The sequence below is a fragment of the Mastigoproctus giganteus genome, chromosome 10, assembly GCF_048544385.1.
Source record: "Mastigoproctus giganteus isolate SK-2022 chromosome 10, ASM4854438v1, whole genome shotgun sequence".
Taxonomy (NCBI): domain Eukaryota; kingdom Metazoa; phylum Arthropoda; class Arachnida; order Uropygi; family Thelyphonidae; genus Mastigoproctus; species Mastigoproctus giganteus.
Genome location: NC_143584.1, coordinates 52,684,994 through 52,707,203, shown reverse-complemented (window position 1 = coordinate 52,707,203; position 22,210 = coordinate 52,684,994). Strand labels below are relative to the sequence as shown.

The following is a 22,210-nucleotide window of genomic DNA, read 5'->3' as shown; positions in this document are numbered from 1 at the left end:
CCTCATACTAGTAGGAGATTTTAATGCAAGGGTTGGTGCTCAATCAATAGATATATAGGATCAGAAGGTGAACCTGTGGTCAACAATAAAGGAAGATGTTTATTAGACTTCTGCATTTTTAATAATTTCAAAATCACAAATACATTTTTCAGACACAAGAATATTCATAAATTCACATGGGAAGAAAGAAAAACAAAGCATATAACAGCCTTTATAATCATTAATTAAAATTTAAATAAAAAAATTAGAGACACTAGTGTATTTAGAGGCAGAACACTTAGCACAAAATGCATGTAAACAATATAAAACAGAACTGACTGGAAATCAAAACTAAACTAAAAACAACGTTGCAGAGTGGTGCTACTCAGCTGCATCCAGCTGAAGCAACTCCTTGTACATGAAAACTTTTCCAGGAAATGACAGTTCCTAAAGAGAAGTTTTATGAACATCACTGCAGTAAACTTCAGTTCATTAGAACCCCATAATGGGTGCCCCCTTTGCCATAACACAACTTGATGGGAGGATGTATAAGTGCATATTTTTGAAATACAGTGTACAATACTGATTGTAATTTCAGATAACGTTATTATTTGTTTAATGTTATCACTTTTATGAAGTCTCAATCTATATAAAAAATGACATTTATAGTAGTCAGAGCTCCGATTTATATTATAACTTTTTTGCTGTATTGCAGTATATGCAGATGCAGTGGAAGTGATTATGTAACATCCTGATTTGTTCTTGAACTGTGACCCATTGCAGGTCTAGTTACTGCTGTTGGTTCTTACAATTCAAATTGTTGGTGGTGTCATTACTCAGTGAAAGAAAGAAAGTACTGTATCTTATTCTTACCAAGCTGACTCTTTTACAGTAAAGCATTTACTAATTTCTCAGTGATTTTATTTTCTTTATTTGCTTTTAAAGGTTTCTATGAATTTCTAGAAACATTATGAGCGAAACGCTCATAATGTTTTTCTCCAAGAAATAGTGGAGTCAAATTTAAAATATTTTATGTTGCTTGATTTTCATGTTTTCTTTCTTTAGCCAAAATGGGGTGCTAAAATTAAGAAAATATATACTGTACTTGTTAATATACAAAGTTAAGCAACAATTTACAGGTTGAAGATTTTATCGTAATTAAATGACTTTTTTACAAATGAAGGTACACTCTCTGATTAATTAAGATAATGAACAGATATTAAACATTCAATATTAAACAATAGCCAATATTAAAGTTTCAATATTAAACAATAGCCAATAACAATTTAAATAATCTGGGAGTAAGATTAAGCTCAAAGGACAGTTATGCAAAGTTCCTATATTTTAATTTCAGAGGGGATGTGATGGAAATGGAAATATATACCTTACCATATAAACAAATATACTGATATTTACCTGGTGCCTCCGTAGCCAGGTGGGCAAGAGCAGCAGTGCGTAGCACACGCTTCTTGATTAGACCGGGTTCGAGCCCATGACCACCAAATACGGAGGATGCGGAAAGGTCATGGAATGACCACCGCCATATCCCCGGAGCAATATGGCCTTAGTTGCTGATGCTCCTAAAAACCAAATAACAAACAACAAACTGATTTTTACATTTTTGTCTATATATATATATATATATCATCATCATCAGCCATTTTTAATCCACTGCAGGATAAAGGCCTCTCCAGCAACTTTCCAGTTCCTTCTGTTTTGAGCACTGGCCATCCATTTACTACCCAAAAACTCATGAATTTCATCTATCTATCTCCACCTTTGTCTTCAAGGTTTTCTTCTAGCGACTCTTGGGTACCATTCTGTTATTTTCTTAGTCCATCTGTCATCATGTCTTCGAGCTATGTGTCCTGCCCAAGACCATTTTAGTTCTTTAGTTTTGATAAGAATGTCCTTTACTTGAGTCTGCTGCCTAATCCATGTGTTTCTCTTCTTATCTAACAGTCTGATTCCCAATATAATTCATTCCATTCTTTGCTGTGTAGTTCTCAGCTTTTCTTCCATTCTTTTGGTGAGTGCCCAAGTTTCACTTCCATAAGTCATGGTGGGGAGTATACATTGGTTCATTATTTTACGTTTCAGACAAACTGGGATATTGCTCTTTAGTATGTGACTATATTTCCTGAATGCTATCCATCCAAAATTTATTCTTCTCTTGACTTCCAGCCATTTATCATTATTACAGCTAATAACTTGTCCCAGATAAGTATATGACTCCACCTTTTCAATTACTGCTCCTTCAATCATTATTTCCCTTTCCGTGGCATACTTGTTCATCATTACTTTTGTTTTAGCCATATTCATCTTTAGTCCAAAATCCTTACTAACTGTGCATAACTGATTAAGAGTTTCCTCTAATTCTTTGGGATCGTGGCTTATGACCACAATGTCATCTGCAAATCGTAAATGGCTTAGGTACTCTCCATTCACAATGACTCCTTTCTGCGACCAGTCTAATCTTCTGAAAGCTTCCTCAAGGGCAGCAGTAAACAGCTTCGGAGATATTGTGTCTCCTTGTCGAACTCCTTTCTCGATTTCAAATTTCCTACTGTCTTTGTCTAGTCTAATAAAGGAGGTAGCACTCTCATATATTTTCTTCAAAATCATAATATATGGGGTATCTATGCCTTGTCTTTCCAGTACCCGAAACATTGCCTTATGCTGTATGGAGTCAAATGCCTTTTCATAATCCACAAATGCCAGGCATAATGATGTTTTATATTCCTTTATATATATATTTCCATTTCCATATAAATGAAAACTGTAAAAGTTTTCATTTATATTAATTTTTTTCATTTATACAGGCAGTTCTCGCTTTACGAGTTTTTTTTTTTTTTTTTTCCAAAGTATCAAGTATCAACAAAATCGAAAATAAGAACATTACTTGCAAAAAATGAATGTTAAACATTCATAAATACCGCATTTCGAACCACGCACGTAGTTATACAATACAGTGTAAGTTAATCCATTTCCATTGTATCGTGAAAATATCATAGCGTGAACCCAATAACACATTTTGTTTTTTTTTGGTAATTCATTCCGTGACCTCGGAAGTTCAAATTATCGCTATATAACTCCCTAAAAGATTGTTTTTATAGTGTAAATTGTATTAGTTATCAATTCAAATCATTAAACGCACTACACTTTCCACATTATCATATGTTCTGTTATAAGAACCAATTTTGAATGGCTTTATGATATTTTTCTAAAGCACATTTCTGAAAGTCATGACCATAAAACAATAAAAACAATTTGCACTTTCCGGTTTATTGGGCTTTTCTGTTACTGCAAGCAATTATAAATGGATAGTAAACTCGATGTTATTGCATTTGTGAAAATACTGATAGCTGGAATTGTGTAGGTTTTTACTTTATTATGGTGAAATGTGTTTGCCCTTTACTGAAATCTTCAATTGTATAAAAAGCATAAATAAATTTTCAGAATCTTCTCTTTATTACTTTTTTTTTTTTTCTCTTCGTAAACTTGTTACTCTGCGCAAATCGTGTTAGTTGCAATTTGTGCGTACTGTTAAAAAATGCTTAAGCATTCTATTGAAATTTATAAAGAAAAGAGAAGATTATCTTGGAAAAAACACCCTCGAAGCATTTCTGAAGAAGACGACTTCTTGTGCAACAAACCAATGAGTGCCGAGCCAATAACGAGTGATCAACGAGTGTGCATGTAGTCGATGATGATGAAGAAGATACTGTTGCACATGGAAGAGTGCTGCACAAATTGGAACAGTGTGGCATTGGAGGCAAATTGCTGCTATGGATAAAGGGGTGGTTGAGGGGGAGAAGACAGAGAGTGGTAATCAATGGACACTGCTCATCGTGGACTAATGTTATTAGTGGAGTCCCTCAGGGTTCAGTATTGGGTCCTTTATTGTTTTCTGTATTTATAAATGATACTGATGATGGTATATCAAGCTTAATGTCCAAGTTTGCAGACGATACGAAGGTTGGCAGGGTTGTCAAGGACACTACTGACACTATGCTGCTGCAACAGGATCTGGAAAGGTTGAGCAGATGGGCTGAGAGGTGGCAAATGAAGTTTAACATTGACAAATGTAAAGTACTACATATGGGAAACAGCAACCCCAGAGCAACGTATCAACTCTGTGGTACTACACTGACAGGGGTAGAGAATGAAAGGGACCTGGGGGTGGTTGTGCAGGCAGATATGAAGTTCTCTGAGCAGTGCAGACGGGCTGCAAGAGTAGCTCATGGTGTATTGTCAATGATATATAGGAATTTTTCTAGCAGGGATAAGGAGGTGATTATTCCCTTGTATAAGGCAATGGTCAGGCCACACCTAGAGTACTGTATACAGGCCTGGAGACCTCATTTCAAGAAGGATGTAGAGCTGCTGGAACAAGTACAGAGAAGGGCAACAAGATTAGTGAATGGAACAAAGGGGTACTCTTACGAAGAAAGGCTTAAGCTTTGCGAATTACAGTGTCTGGAGACTAGGCACCAGCGAGGTGATCTGATAGAGGTGTACAAAGCCTTGAATGGTTTGAGCATGCTCAATGCTGATGGGATTCTTCCTCTTGCTCAGAATAATCACCTGAGAGGGCATAAATTAAAATTGAGGAAAGACAGATGTAGGATAGATGTGCGGAAATTTGCCTTTAGCCAGCGGGTGGTTGGTAGGTGGAACAGACTTCCATCCCTTGTCGTGGAAGTTGATAGCCTAAATAAGTTTAAGGCTCGGCTGGACAGGTATTTCGAACGAACAGAGGGGTGAAGTGGAAGTGGTTATTTTTTATTTATTTATTTTACTTTAATTTTTTTGGCTGATGCTGCATAAGCTTGCTTTCTTGCATCAAATGCCTCTACTAATGCTAATGTTAATGCTAAGAATAAACATTCTTTAACATTTGTAAGTCATAAATAATTTCTCTATTATTATAATTTGCTTGATTTTACAGGCTATGTTTTCATTACTTTGGATAAATCAATCATTGTTTAAACATAAACTAATTAGCTACTAATTTCATTGTTGATACGTAACCCCCATTTTTAACATTATGTCTATCGGAAATAAATTCCTGCTTTACGAGCGTGTGCTAGGAATGAATTAACTCGTAAAGTTGAGAACTACCTGTATTTATTTTCAATTATTTTCATTTATATGAAAACTGTAAAAGTTAAATCAAAGTTGTATTTCACAAACAGGGAAACTATATATAATTAATGTCTCTTGATTTAAAATACTTCAAAAGCTCCCACATAATATCCTTTGGATTTTTGAAGAAAGATTAGAGGCATGTCAAATTCAAGTAAGTAATGTTATTATTTTCTATAAACTATCTTTCATTAAGTTTTTTTCTTCTTTTTTTAACTGTACAATATATTGTCAAATCATGAGAAATAAATTGATGATGATTACAAAAAAAAAAAATTACATAATGTAGTTTTTTAAGCAAGTTTTTTGTATTTCTTGTACAGACTGTTCTGTTGAACATAATGGTACAAACATACTGTTAATATCATAAATAGATACTTTTGCACAGCTACTTACAAAATTTTGGTTTCACTAAAAATGGCTGTGATGGTTCACTGGGCTCACTAGGACCTGCTTTATTAATTGCAGTAACTCTGAATTCTAACTCATCACCCTCCTTTAAGTTAGGAATGGTTGCTTTTGTTTTATCAGCTGGAACTCGAGCTGCCTCTTCCCACACTGGACTGCCTTTGGGCTTTTTCTCGATAATATAGCCAGAGATAGGAGCACCACCATCACGGCGAGGTGGATTCCACTCCAAATCAACATGGTCACTATCATAATCAGTAACATCAGGTGGAGATGGTTTGTCTGGTTGATCTATATGGATAAGACAGTTTAAATATTTAGAAATATGTTTCATAAATTAACATTATTATCCAAATTAAATTTAGCCAAACAATCAGTGAATAAATTAATTTTGTTAAATGAGATTTAAATTTTAAAATTATTATAACTTAAAGTTTTATTTTTGCACATTCACATGTAGCCAAAAGATACAATACATTTTGACATACATAGTTCTGGATTTTAGTATTAATATTACAATGGCTAGATGATACAAGGAAGCAAGGCTTTTGCTACATCTGCCAAAAACACGCATGCACACGCACACACAGACAGACAGACAGACAGACTATATATATAGAGAATTTCATGTACGCTTGTATAATCATCCCAAATCTATCTTGCCATGATCATTTTTAACCTCCTTTCTCATTCTGTAATCCATAAGATGCCCTTGTAATTATTCCTCAGGTGAAGGTTTCAAGATTAACTCTACACATCTAGAAGAATAGTTTAATTGACATTTTTTAAAATTGTTTAGCCAGTCAAGATTGCTCTGGTTGTGATAATTTACCATCAAATCCTTAATTTCATATCAATTCCGTATATGTATGCCTTGGTCAATGTGATTTAAGTTAAAAATAGGGGAGAACAGCAGTGATCTCTTAATGATCCCACACAAACTTATTCTGAAGAATGTACATTTATAACTATACTCTTTCAATCATCTTTTGATCCATCAAGGATCTTTCTCATAATTCCAACTTGATCTAGTCTGAATAACAACCAATCTTGAGGGGGGCCACATCATATGCTTCACTAAAGCTCAAATATTTAATGTTGAAGCAGTTTGAACCAATAGAAACTAATTGAAAAACTCTTACTTTATGATATGAACAATTTTAATACACCACAATGATCCAAAATCTTCACCAGCTTCTTGATCATATGCTACTAGTACACAATAAAAATATGAAAAAATATCTTGCTGAAATTACATTGTGCAGGTCTGCAGTTTGTTCACTAAGCATTAAACTGTGATTGTGAACAAACAGCAAATCTGCATTTGTGTATCTTTATTAGTGTTATTATACCACATGATCAAGAAACTGGCATACGTTCTGGAACATGCTGCTTTAAGCAGCATGTTCCAGATTTGCTGTTTGTTCACAATCACAGTTTAATGCTTAGTGAACAAACTGCAGACCTGCACAATGTAATTTCAGCAAGATATTTTTTCATATTTTTATTGTGTACTAGTAGCATATGATCAAGAAGCTGGTGAAGATTTTGGATCATTGTGGTGTATTAAAATTGTTCATATCATAAAGTAAGAGTTTTTCAATTAGTTTCTATTGGTTCAAACTAATAATAATAATAATAAAATAAAATAAAATTTAATAATAATAATAAAATTAAGCATATTGTAAAATAAAAGTAGGGCATGGAACATCTACATTTTTTCTGATTTCAAACTGGGTTGATTAAATTTTATTCAATTCAATTGTTTGTAGGATACTGACTCATAATGGTTTGAATTTCATTAGGCCACACTCTCACATTCTGCATTATTTGCATTTTAAAATTACAGTATGCAGATATTATCCCCAGGGGCTCACATCTGGTGAGTATGGGCTTGGCACACCCAGGGTCCTGAGCTGGATATCATCATTCTTCTCTTTCTTGGTGATTTCTTTCTACTTTTGTCTCTCTCTCTCTCTCTCTCTCTCTCAGAGTAACTCGGGATTTTTTTTTTTTTTTGCTGGTGCAGCATAAGCCACAGGCTTCCTTGCACCATATAGCTAATAATAATAATAAAATAATAATAAAATTTTTTGGGCAGGGTAAATTCCCAGAGGGAGACCTGTATGCCCACTGAATGGGTCCTAAAGTCGTTTACAGGGGAACAGTTCTCAGATGTGGAGGCTAACTACCTTTGGTAGTCCCGAACAAGCAGTGCCAGTACCACCAGAGTGTGGTGGATTGATTTTGGCAGGATCAACTCTATAAAATGCCACTAAAGCTCATTGATGGTATTGGGATGATGGTGAAAATGTGCCGCCATCTAAAATAAGGCACCCACACCCTGATGGAAGGAGCAGTATCCACCAGTACCAAGTTAAGGCAGATTATTAATGATATAAGCATGGCATAAAATTGGAATTTTCCAAGCAATATGGAGATAGTCTACATAATGGGGAATACTGCAAAAGGCAACAGGAAATCACTGCAATAACTCCCAAGAACACAAACAAACACCACAAGCAGTACAAACATAAACATGGTCCCCTAGTCTCCATCAGACCTTAAATGGTCAAGGGGTGCTAAGAATCAGCAGAAAGATCAAAATTGGTTCATGGAATATAAGAAGTCTCTATCAAACTGGAAAATCCAAAAATGTAACCAAAGAAATAAATCTAGATATACTAGGCATCAGTGAAGTTAGGTGGACAGGAAATGGAGAATTAACAATAGACGACCATATATTATGGTATTCAGGAGGCAACGAACATAAAAAAGGAATTGGTAATATTCTACACAATAGATTAGCCAAATATGTAGAAGGCTATAAAACACAACCAATAGAAAATTAATCATGAAACTGAATACAAAACCTATTAAAATGAATATTACACAGGTGTATGCACCAACAAGTGATGCAAGTGACCAAGAAACAGAGGAATTTAGGAATCTATAAATAGAGGAAGTAGAAGAAGCATTACACACTACCAAAACATGAAATAAATATTGTTTTGGGGGGACTTCAATGAAACAGTAGGCAAAGGAAGAGAAATGGAAATTGTAGGACCATTAGACTTGAGGACTGAGGAGACAGAATGGCAGAATTCTGTAATAAAAACAAAACGATAATAGCTAATTGATAACAGATAGCTGGAGTGATCAATCTGCAAGAAGACTCTACATTTGGAAATCCCCAGGCGATACAAACACAAAATAATAATAAGAAATGAAATTGACTATATTTTAATTAACCGCAGGTTTCGAAACATAATATGTAATATAAAAACTAATCTCAGCATTGTAGAACAGACCGCAATTCTTTTAGTTAGCTTGTTAAATATGAAAAAAAAAAAAAAAAAAAAAAAAAAGAAGAGCCAAAAAGAGTCTAGTAAAACTAAACATTGAAAGATTTAAAAACAACACTATAAGGAACAATATTCAAACATTGTAATAGAAAAAAATTACAGCAGAAAAAAATAGGTGATATCAGCATTAGCAAGGGCACATGATGCAAGAAAGCAAGCTTATATAGCATTAGCCAAAAAAAAAAATAAATAAATAAACCCCTTATTTCACCCATCCCCTTGCTCCAAATGTTTGTCAAGTTCTGCCTTGAATCTATTTAAGCTATCAACTTCTACAACGACAGATGGAGGTTTGTTCCACCAATCAACCACCCACTGGCTAAAGGCAAACTTCCACACATCTACCCTATAACCATCTTTACATATCCTATAGCCCTCTCAGGTGATTATTCTGAGCAAGAGGAAGAATCCCATCAGCATTGAGCATGCTCAAACCATTCAAGGCTTTATACACCTCTATCAGATCACCTCACTGGTGCCTAGTCTCCAGACACTGTAATTTGCAAAACTAAAGCCTTTCTTCATAAGAGCAACACTTTGTTCAATTCACTAATGTTGTTGCCCTTCTCTGTACTCATTCCAACAACTCTACTTCCTTCTTAAAATGAGGCCTCCAGACCTGTATACAGTACTCAAGGTGTGGTCTAACCATTGCCTTATACAAGGGGATAATCACCTCCTTATCCCTGCTAGAAAAATTCCTGTATATCATTGACAAGACACCATGATCTACTCTTACAGACCGTCTGCACTGATCAGAAAACTTCATATCTGCCTGCACAATTACTCCCAGGTCCTTTTCACTCTCTTACACTGTCAGTGTAGAAAATTACACTGTCAGTAAAAAATCACAGTTGATACGTTACTCTGGGGTTAGTACTTTCCATATGTAGTACTTGACATTTGTCAATGTAGTAGTAGGAGTAGTAGTTGCATGTGATGCAAGAAAGCAAGTGTATGAGCTTATACAGCATCAGTCAAAAATAAATCACACCATTTCCTCCAAATGCCTGTCCAGTTCCTCCTTAAATTTATTTAACCTATCAACTTCCACAATGACAGATGGAAGTCTGTTCCAGCAATTAACCACCCACTGCCTAAAGGAAAATTTCCGCACATCTATTCTATATCTGTCTTTTCTTAATTTGAATTTATGTCCCCTTATGTTCGTAATCTGAATAAGTGGAAGATCCCATCAGAATTCAGTGTGCTCAACCCATTCAAGGCCTTATACACCTCAATCAGATCACTGCGCAGGTGCCTAGTCTCCAGCCACTGCAATTTGAGGAACTTAAGCCTCTCTTGATAAGAGGATCCCTTCATTTGTCTCAACTAAGGATAGGTACATGCAAGTATACATGTACCTATCCTTATTATTAGTTACCCTAACACATCCCATATACCCACCTGTTTCACGATGACTGCCATCAGTCCCTGAAACCCCCAGCACCCCTTGCTCCAGGTCGCTACTTATTCTAATAGAAGTTGCGCAATGTTAAACTTCATTTGCTACCTTTCAGCCCATTTGCTCAACTTTTCTAGATCCTGGTGCAGCAGTGTACTGTCATTAGTGTCATTAACAACCCTGCCAACTTTGTATCGTCTGCAAACATGGACATTAAGCCTGATATACCATCATCAATATCATTTATAAATACAGGAAACAACAATGGACCCAACACTGAACCCTGAGGGACTCCACTAATAACATTACTCCATGAAGAACAGTGTCCATTGATTATAGTGGTTAGTATCCCCGCCTGTCACGCGGGAGACCGGGGTTCGATTCCCCGTCGGGAAGTAATTTTATTCTATACAGTGGGACCAACTGATGATGTTACCAACAGCAAATTCAAAATGGGAAGCATTCAAAGAACTTATCTTGGAAGCTACTAGGCTTTACATACCAACTAAGAAATATTGTTCAAGGTTTAGGCCAAAATGGATGTCAGATGAACTAATGAGGCATATGGCAGAGAAGAAAAATGCATGGGATACTTACAAATTAACACATGACACAGAAGCCTATGATAGATACAAGTTGATATGCAACCAAGTTACAAAGGAGGTTAGGCAGGCGAAGGCAGATTACGAGAAATCCTTGGCAAGGGATGCAAAGAAAAACAGCAAAGAGTTCTTTACTTATGTAAATTCTAGAAGGAAGGGGATGAATCAGATTGGTCCACTTGATATTGATGGGTCAACTGTTGATGATCCTGCTCAGGTAGCTAACAAACTAAATGAATATTTTGCATCGACATTCACACATGAGGAGTTATTCAGCAAAGGGAATGCCAGAGGTGTATTCAACTCTAGCAGTAAGCTACAGAATCTTGAAATAACTGGGAGAAAAGTGGAGGAGAAACTGTTGAAGATAAACACAAGAAAGGCACCCGGGGTGGATGGGATCTATCCAGTTATATTAAAGGAGGCAGCAAAGGAAGTAAGCAAACCCTTAGCCATAATTATGAGAGCTTCCTTGGACTCAGGGGAGGTACCCATAGACTGGAAATGTGCAAATGTGACCCCAATTCACAAAGGAGGATCAAAGGCTGACACAAGTAATTATAGACCTGTGAGCTTAACTTCTGTTCCAGGAAAATTAATGGAGGCACTGGTTAAAGAAGCACTGCAGGATCATTTAGACAAGACTTCAGTTATAGCTCAGACACAGCATGGTTTTATTAAGGGGAAGTCTTGCCTGACCAACTTGATTGGATACTATGATGCAGTCACAAAAGAACTGGATGCAGGGAATAACTTTGATATTATATACTTGGATCTTAGAAAGGCTTTTGATACTGTTGCACATGGAAGACTGCTACACAAATTGGAGCAGTGTGACATTGGAGGCAAATTGCTGCTATGGATAAAGGGGTGGTTGAGGGGGAGAAGACAGAGAGTGGTAATAAATGGACACTGCTCATCGTGGACTAATGTTATTAGTGGAGTCCCTCAGGGCTCAGTGTTCGGTCCATTATTGTTTTCTGTATTTATAAATGATATTGATGATGGTATATCAAGCTTAATGTCCAAGTTTGCAGATGATACAAAGGTTGGCAGGGTTGTCAAGGACACTACTGACACTATGCTGCTGCAACAGGATCTGGAAAGGTTGAGCAGATGGGCTGAGAGGTGGCAAACGAAGTTTAACATTGACAAATGTAAAGTACTACACATGGGAAACAGCAACCCCAGAGCAACGTATCAACTCTGTGGTACTACACTGACAGTGGTAGAGAATGAAAGGGACTTGGGGGTGATTGTGCAGGCAGATATGAAGTTCTCTGAGCAGTGCAGACGGGCTGCAAGAGTAGCTCATGGAGTATTGTCAATGATATACAGGAATTTTTCCAGCAGGGATAAGGAGGTGATTATTCCATTGTATAAGGCAATGGTCAGGCCACACCTAGAGTACTGTATACAGGTCTGGAGGCCTCATTTGAAGAAGGATATAGAGCTGCTGGAACGAGTACAGAGAAGGGCAACAAGATTAGTGAATGGAACAAAGGGGTGCTCTTACGAAGAAAGGCTTAAGTTTTGTAAATTACAGTGTCTGGAGACTAGGCACCAGCGAGGTGATCTGATAGAGGTGTATAAAGCCTTGAATGGTTTAAGCATGCTCAATGCTGATGGGATTCTTCCTCTAGCTCGGAAAAATCACCTGAGAGTGCATAAATTCAAATTGAGGAAAGACAGATGTAGGATAGACGTGCGGAAATTTGCCTTTAGCCAGCGGGTGGTTGGTTGGTGGAACAGACTTCCATCCCTTGTGGTGGAGGTTGATAGCCTAAATAAGTTTAAGGCTCAGCTGGACAGGTATTTTGAACGAACAGAGGGGTGAAGTGGAAGTGGGTTTTTTTTTTTTTTTTTTGGCTGATGCTGCATAAGCTTGCTTTCTTGCATCAAATGCCTCTACTAATGCTAATGGCTAATGCTAATTACCACTCTCTGTCTTCTCCCACTCAACCATCCCTTTATCCATAGCAGCAATTTGCCTCCAATGCCACACTGCTCCAATTTGTGCAGCAGTATCAAAGGCCTTTCTAAGATCCAAATATATGATATCAAATTTATTCTTTAGATCCAGTTCCTTTGTGACTGCATCATAGTATCCAATCAAATTTGTCAGACAAGACTTTCCATTAACAAACCCATGCTCTGTCCGAGCTATAACTGAAGTCTTGTCTAGATGATCCTGCAATGCTTCTTTAACCAGTGCCTCCATTAATTTCCCTGGAACAGATGTTAAACAGAAAAATTAGAGAGATAAACATGAAGAATGCTGGGAAAAGATGAAAAATGCAATAAAAGAATCAGCTGAAATAGTTATTGGAACCAAGCAAAATGAGAAAAAGAAAGCTTGGATGACAGAAGAAATACTGGAGCTAACTGATGAAAGAAAGAAAGAAAAATATAAATGTAAACCCCATTAGATACAAAGTAATAGACAATCTGATGAAAAAAGAAATTGTCAAAGCAAAAGAAGTGTGATTTGATCACAAATGTAAGGAAAGGAAAGAACTACAGAAAACACAATAAAAAGGAACTACACAAAAGAATCAAAAGAATAACTGATAAACAAATAGTAAGGACAGGATGTGTAATGAATAAACAAGGCAAGGCAAGGTAAGGTAACAATGGATATAGTAGAAAGAAGACTATATGGCAGGAACATTTAAAAGAACTATATGATGATCAAATGGACCAAAGAGAAGGGCCAGAAATTATTGATGATGAAGGTATGCTATTCAAGACATGAAAGAAGGGAAGGTAACAACAATTCTATCAGATGACATCCTGATAGAATTTAATGAAAAATATAGGTGACTTAGGAATAAAGGAAGTAACAAGACTCCACAATAACATTTATGAAGCAAGGAAAATACCAGAAGAAATGAATACTTCTGTCACAGTGCCAAAACAAAAAAAAAAAAAAAGACATAAAGTGCACTGAATGCAGAACCTTCTGTCTTTTGAATCATATAAACAAAATGCTTTTAAAGATCATACATAATAGACTGTATAAGAAAGTTGAAAGGATGATTGGCAATATATAATTTGGTTTCACACCTGGATTAGAAAAAAGAGAAGCTATTTTCTCATTAACTCAAATAACTGAAAAAACTGTATAAATGAAAAATTCCTTTATCATTTGCTTTCTATATCTTATGAAAAAACATCTGATAGAATTAAACAACAAGTTAATGGAAATCCTCAAAAGAACTGGCCTTGACTCAAAAGACATCAGACTTATAAAAAATATTTATAGAATCAAGCAACAAAAATTAAAGTTGGTAACAAAAGAAACAGACTAAATAGAATTAAAAGAGATAGAATTAAAATTAAAATAGAATTAAAGAGAAGAATGTGTCCTCTCCCCCCAACCCCATTGTAAAATATTTATTAAGAAGTAAGTCCAGGAAGCTCTGGAAAGTAGGAAAGAAGGAATTATTATAAACGGAACAATAATCAACAATTTAAGATATACAGATGATATGGTGTTAATAGAAACCACAAGCAATGACCTCCAAAAATTTGTCAGAAGCAATAGAAAAACAAAGCGAAACTCTAGGAGTTTCACTTTGTTTTGTAAATAGAGATGATACTGCATTCCAAATAAAATGTAAAAATAACATTTTAGAGCAAGTAAACAACTACTGCTATCTTGGAAAACACTTCGTCTCAGATAATGATCAGACCAAAGAAATCAAAATTACAACTGGACTAGCCAAGGAATGATGTCAGCAAAATGAAGAACATAATGTGTGAAAGCAAACAATGCCTTAAAACAAGTCTAATAACTTTAAAGTGTTACATTTGGCCCATTTTAATGTATGGATGTGAAACATGGACCCTCATGAAAGATGTAGTAAAAGAATTAAAGTATTTGAGATTTGGACATTGAGAAGAATAGTGAAAATCAAATCGACAGACAAAATATCCAAAGAACAGTCCTTCAAATGAATGGCACCGAAAGAGAGCTATTAAACAAAATCCAGACTCAAAATAGGTTATTGTGGCCACATCATAAGAAGTTCAAAATTTGAAATACCTGAATTGACCTTAGAAGGGAAAATTCCCAGCAAAAGATCCAGAGGAAGAAAAAGAAAAAAAAATTGTATGGATGATATAAAAGGCTGGACTGGACTTTGCACAGAAGAAATCATTCATAGAAGTAGATAAAGAGATTACTGGTATTTGATGGCTTCCAACCTTTAAGATGGAGATGGCACATTAAAAAGAAGATTAAAAAAAAAAAAAAAAAAAAAAAGAACAGCACCTTTGCAGTTTTTAAGTGACAAGGTCTGGAGGAATCCACTGTAGGATATTTTGAAACATACAGTTAACACAAATTGAAAAAATATACTATATTAATGAGTTTTTTACTTCAGCAGTACTTTTTTTACAAGTGTGTCAATGTTTGGTGAAGTGTTTGTCATAAGTTAGGAATCTATAAATTGGGATTAAACACTTATAGTTACTTCTGTTTTTATTTCAATCATCACATTTATAGAAGTAAAGTGAGTGAATTACAGGAAATTTATCACTGCAGCAATACCAGTATAAATGTTTGATTTAATGACAGAGAATGACAATTAGCTTGATGCCCTTGCAAATAATTTCTGTTTTAATATTGACTCCTACCATCATTATGAAAAAAAAAAAAAAAAAAATCGGGAGGAGAGGTGCTTGGCTCTTTATTAAAAAGGGCTTTTCCCTCATCATCCACAATATGCAGTAAACACATTCTCATTTGATGCCACAGCAGTAAGAGTTGGTGAAAAGTCCACTCCAATGTTGCCTAAAATTCCCATGCATATTATGCACACAAGATAGACTAGGTGCATACAGTGATTTTTTTAGATCAGATTTCATATTGCTGCTTAGTATATCCAAAGAGGACTCATCATTTATTCATAAGAAAAAGATTAATAAAATCTTACTTTCATTGAGAAGCCTCAAGTTTTCACAAAATGTGGAATCTGCAATGCCTGTGACAGTAAAGGTGCACTCTTTAAAGAAAGTGAAAGTTCATATCATGACAGTAGGGGGTTTTGAGCATTCTACAAGTACATTTATTCTACACTGATATTTTGTTTAGTAAAAACATCTGAATTTTATATTTTAAGATGTGGGCGATAAAATATTTTTTTACAAAATTTGCCTTCTAAAACCTGGGCATGTCATATGGCCCAGTGCATCTCATACCAAAGAAAACATGGTATTTATATCTGTTTTAGATATAACAAAAATTAATTTTGTTTAACAGACTGATCTCACAGTGAATTATTCAATTTACATTATTATTCAAGCTAGAACTTAGAAGTGAGTCTTGAAACTGTTTATTTACATATTTACCATAACCATTTTGGCTGATTTTAACCCCTGTGATGGGAATTGTGTAGTGGTTTCCCTTTCTTGTACAATGTACAGCAGAGATACTGTGCAACTTTCTTATATAATAGCATCACTATAGTCATAAAAGGCTTCATTATAACTGACAATATATCATTGTCTGACAATCATAAAGACATAAGTGTATAATTGCACAATGTATATTATTCACATTCATCAAATTAAAATGACTTTTCATGTGGTGACAGTGCAGTTATTTAAAGCAAGAACAATTTCCATGTCATGTATGTATTTTGATATATGGGTTGGTTGGTTGGTTTAGCACATATGCTGCTGGAAGCACAGCGCACCATATGGTAAATGTAAGTTTCGTTACATAATAAGCAAAAACAAAAAAAGTACGAAAAATTACTCTAATAAAATATTCTTTGAATATTACAGATTTATTGCCTGTGCATACCATAGGGGTTTTTAGCCAAAACAGGTTCTCTTCCAGTGAGCCATGGTGATTCTCCTTCTCTATTAACTGCTTTCACTCTGAAATTATATTCATGGTTTTCTAATAATTTGTCTGCTCTCATAGTTGTTATTAGGGACTCTCCAACAGGCATCCAACGTCCTGATTCAGCATCTTTTTTTTCAACAACATAATGAGTTATTTCTGAACCTCCATCATCCTTTGGAGCTCGCCAAGAAATGGCACACCCATCTTTTGTGATATCAGAAATCTTTAAATTTTCAGGGATACCAGGTGGTCCTAGTCAAGTTTATTAAAAGAATAAGTACAATTAGTAAGCTTTCGAATATTTCATGAGAATTCAAATTACATTAAAAATCTGAAAAATTAAAACTGTGAAAGGTATATTTTGTAATTTTTTTGGTTATGCATATATTTTTGGAACTACAGACATTCTCAAATTTAAATATTCTTAGTTATTAATATAGTTTTAATTTCACATTACATCAACACTATAAATTCTGTTTACAATATTAAACTCATTTCAACAAAAGAGAAAATAATAAATTCTTTCACAATTAAAAAAAAAAAAAAAACATTAGTACAGATATTCATTGTCACATTGATTATCATGAAGCACTCTCCAATAACAAAAATAATAATTCAGATGCACTGCCTTACAAGATACCCTAAAGAAGGAGATAAATATATATGATAAAGAATAAAGAAATATCAGTGGCACTTCTCTGGATTATAACTTGGTTTATTTTTATCACATATATTGATCCCCTCTTTGGGAACCTCCGGTCATTAAATAAAATAAAGATAATTATTTGCAGATTAAAAAAATAATAATAATAAGCTGAAACCATAGTACCAAAACTGATACGGTGAACAAAAACAAAAACTTAGCTGGAAGGTTGACTGTCCTGGTAGAAAGATAAATATTTTAGAATCAGCTTTTCCCAAGGCCCAATCAGCTTCCCAACTGAGTTTATGTTCATGATATAAATTTTGGTATTATGGTTTTAGTTTTTAATTTGTAAATTAAGTAAATAGTTATCTTCGCTTCTTTGATGTCCATTAAAGAGGATTTCTAGAGAAGAGGTCGGGGAGGGGGGGTAGTTAAGAGATAATAAAACAAACCCTGTTACAACAGTGAAATGTTTCCTTTTCTTTATTGCTGTATCCTACATCAATATGCCCCTTTTGCAAAGTATCACAATAAAATGATGGTTTGTAGAGTAAGAAGATTACATGCAAATCTAATTGAACTGGGGGACAGAGAAGGAGAATTGATAAAATTGTGCTTTGAGACACACAATATTTGCCAATGCAAAATATCTAATAAGAAAGAAATTAAGGGAAAGAAGGCTGAATGATTAATAATCTAAACAAGACATGGACTATTATTATTAGTGGAGCCCCCAGTGTTGAGTCTACTGTTGTTTTCTATATTTATCAATGATATTTATGAAGGTATATCACGTTTAATATCCAAGTTTGCAAATTATACTAAGATTGGTAGGGTTGTTAATGACAGAATGGCAGTGTGCTACTGCAACAGGATCTAGAAATGTTGGGCAGATGGGCTGAGAGGTGGCAACAGAGTAATGTACCAACTGTGTGGTACTGCACTCAGGGTAGTGGAGAATGAAAAATGCCTGGGGATAATTGTGCAGTCAGATATGAAGTTTTCTGAACAGTGCACACATGCTGCCAGAGCAGTTCATGGGGTCTTGTCAATGATATACAGGAATAATGAGGTGATTATCCCTTTGTATAAGGCAATGATCAGGCCACACCATGAGTAAGTGTGGCCTGACCATTGCCTACTGGTCTGGAGGCCTCCTTTTAGGAAGGATGTAGAGCTGCTGGAATGAGTACAGAGAAGGGCAACGAGATTGGTGAGGAAACAAAGAAAGGCTTTAGTTCTGCAAATTGCAGTGTCTGGAGACTAGGCACCTGCGGAGTGATCTGATTGAAGTGTATAAGGTCTTGAATGGTTTGAGCAAGCTCAATGCTGATGGAATTAAAAAAGATGCTGATGGGAGCATAAATTTAAATTAAGGAAAGATAGTATAATTGATGTGCAGAAATTTGCCTTTAGCCAAGAGGCGGTTGATTGCTGGAATAGACTTCCATCTGTAGTTGTGGAAGTTGATAGCTTAAATAAATTTAAGGAAGAACTGGATAAACCTTTGGATCCAATGGTCGGGTGAAATAGGAAGTTTTTTTTTCATATGCCTCTACTAATGCTAATGCTAAGACTATGCTGCTTGGAATAACTTACATCACATGGTCTGAAAATATAGTTCAAAACAGTTTTAAAGATGGCAACTGAAGCTTAATCCTGCTAAATGTAAGGGTTTTGAATTTGGGGAAAGAAATTTGGGGGTTTACATACAGACAAAGAATTAAAGGTAGTTCAGAATGAGAAACATTTAGGGATTATGATACAAGCAGATATGAAATTTTCCTTGAAGTGTAAATAGGTGATATGGAAGGATCAGGGATATCAATGATCAAAAGGACCTTTGCCAGAAGAATATTATTCCTCTTCATAATATGTTGGTGAATACAATACATCACTATCCTTTTGTAAAGAAATTAATACAATATTCCTTGTTTGGAATATTATATTCAATTCTGGAGGCCATCCTCTCACTCACTCACTCACTCACTCACTCACACACACACACACACACACACACACACACACACACACACACACACACACACACACACACACACACACACACACACACACACACACACACACACACACACAGAGAGAGAGAGAGAGAGAGAGAGAGAGAGAGAGAGAGAGAGAGAGAGAGAGAGAGAGAGAGAGAGAGAGAGAGAGAGAGAGAGGTTGTAGGCTTTATGGCGCAAGGCCATAATGCGCCTAACTATGGTGATGTTAAATACATAGTTATATCTGTATAGATGTTATTCAAGTTTATAATGCGCTGTGCAGTTTTATCTGTTTGAGGAAACTAAAAATTTTGGTCACATGTGGCATATCTGCTAAGATGGCAGAGTTGTTGAAAGATGTGTTTGTTGTGGAAAATGAGGTAAAAATAGCTTGTCACTCAGTATTGTATTTAGGGAAATCAATAAGTAGAAGTTGGATGGTGAGCTGAGTGCTGCACTTTGTGCACTGTGGTGGATCAGTGCCTGCAAGAAGATAAAGATGTGTTAGGTGTGTATAGCCTATTCGCAGTCAAGCTAATATTACCCCTTCGTGTCTGTCCTCACGTATACTCGACTTCCAAGGTTTGAGATCTTTCTTTATATGGAGTAGTTTGTTACCAACTTGATTTTGCCAGATGTGTTGCCATTGCTCCAGACATTGTTTTTTTTTTTTATAATTAACTTGAAATCAGAGAGTGGTATGCTAAAGGGGTGATCTACAGTATCTGTAGCAGTTTTGGCAGCTAGGTCAGCATGTTTGTTTCCAGAAATTCCAACATGACCAGTGATCCAACAGAAGAGAAATTGTTGTTTGTTCTTATTTAACTTGGTCATGATATTCCAAATGTGTATGAGTAAGGGGTTATGGTGATTTTTATTCTGCTGTATAGCTTGGATAGAACTAACTGTGTGTTTGCACTGTGCAAAATATTTGTTGAGAAGGTGAAATTTAATGCTATGTAGATAGCATAGAGTTCTGCAGTGAAGCTGCTGCTGCACCAACATGGGTGTCAGTTTTAGATCTGTCCTTGTAGATTGGCATGTACTCTGTGTTCTCAATGGCATGAATTTGCAGTATGTTCTGTTGGGATAAGGTGTATTTCCCCAACGATGTGAGTAATAGGTCACACATGGTGTGATACATCCAAGGTGGGACTGTACGAGAAGTAGTAGGTTGTATCATGCTAAGGTCGATTTGCCAGTCACTGAGCAGGGAACGCAGGTGTATCCCTGTTGAGGGGTTTTTAGATGGGTAAGCTCTGTAAAGGTTCTCCCATTTTGGCAAAAAAAAGTCTATTCTGAGTAGGGTTGTCCAGTTGCCTTTTGACTTTTTCTGCGCAATTTAACAGGAGCATTTACCTGCATAGATGTAAAGAGATTTCAGTTGCTTCAGCATATAAGCTTTGGATTGGCAATGTACGGAATGCCCCTAGTGCGATGCAAAGAGAACCACAGTTCTCTTCACAAGCCAACATAAGGCACTTGGTCTAGCAGAGCTGGTCTAGGCTTGACCGTATTAATGCATGATACAAATGCAGTAGCGTGTAGCAGTCAGCTCCCCATGTTGTGCCAGATAGTATTCTTAAGATGTTTAGCTTCTTAAGACAAGTAATCTGGAGCTCTTTTATATGTTCGAGGAAGGTAAGTTTTTGGTCAAGAAACACAACAAGAAAGCGGACACTACTAACCACTGGGATGATTTGATTTTCTAGGTGAAGATCTGGGTCTGGATGTAGATTATGCTTCCTACAGAAGTGTATCCAGACAGTCTTTGGTGGCAAGAGGTGAAAACCATTGTTTTGGGACAATTTCATAACTTTGTTCATGGCACACTGCAACTGTCTTTTTACCATTCACATATTAGGCGAATGGAATGAGATACTGAAGTCATCAGCATAAAGGGTAGTGAACACTTTGTGGTAGATCCTGTGTTATGGAGTTCGTTATTATTATGTTAAATAGGGTGGCACTTAGTACTAAGGCACCTCCATAGCCAGGTGGGCAGGAGCAGCACTGTGTAGCACACGCTTCTTGATTAGACAGGGGTTCAAGCCTGTGACCACCAAATACAGAGGATGCGGAAAGGTCAGGGAATGATCACCACATATCCCCAGAGCAATATGGCCTTAGTTGCTAATGCTCCTAAAAACCAAATAACAAACAAACTTAGTACTGAAGTTTGTGGAACCCCTTCTTTCTGGATAAAATTTGGATGATCATTTTTTGTTGACTATAACTTGAAAAGAGCGATGATGGAGGAAGTTTCTGATAAACTCTGACAGGTGTCCGCGTTGTCCTAGGTCGTATTAATTTTGCATTATGCCGTACCTCCAAGTTGTGTCAAAAGCTTTTTCTATGTCAAACAGTGGCAACAAGGTGTTCTTTTCGTATAACGGCATCACGGATGTTTATTTCTGCCCTGATCAGTAAGTCAAGAGTGGATCTGCCTTCACGGAAACAGCATTGTACTGGGTTAAGTAGGTTGTTTTGAACTAGAAACCAGGTTAGGCGGGCACTGATCATTTTTTTCCAGGACCTTGCTCATACAGCTGGTGAGTGCAATAGGTCGATAATGTTGTGGATTTGTACAATCTTTTCCTGGTTTTGGAAAAGTCAAAACGTAAGCATGATGCCATTTGTCCAGGATGGCATTCTCTTTGAAAATTCTATTATAAAGAAGTAACAATGTCTTAAGGGCTGTTTCAGTAAGTTGTGCTATCATGATGTAGTGTATTCCATCTGGTCCTGCTGCACTGAGTTTGGTGATGGCTAAAGCATGATGCAATTCTGACATTGT

General features: G+C 36.0%; 1 protein-coding gene across 2 annotated transcripts in view; it reads right to left on the bottom strand.

Moving 5' to 3' along the window:
• The window catches only part of LOC150079033 (twitchin-like), a 2,795,346-nt gene that overhangs the window by 1,170,935 nt on the left and 1,602,201 nt on the right, over window positions 1-22,210 (bottom strand). For both annotated transcript variants that reach the window (XM_090382361.1, XM_090382360.1), the window contains 2 exons: window positions 16,720-17,016; window positions 5,524-5,826 (listed from right to left, as the gene is read on the bottom strand). In XM_090382361.1, the coding sequence (XP_090238487.1) occupies window positions 5,524-5,826; window positions 16,720-17,016 (600 nt within the window). The remainder of the gene's footprint in view (window positions 1-5,523; window positions 5,827-16,719; window positions 17,017-22,210) is intronic.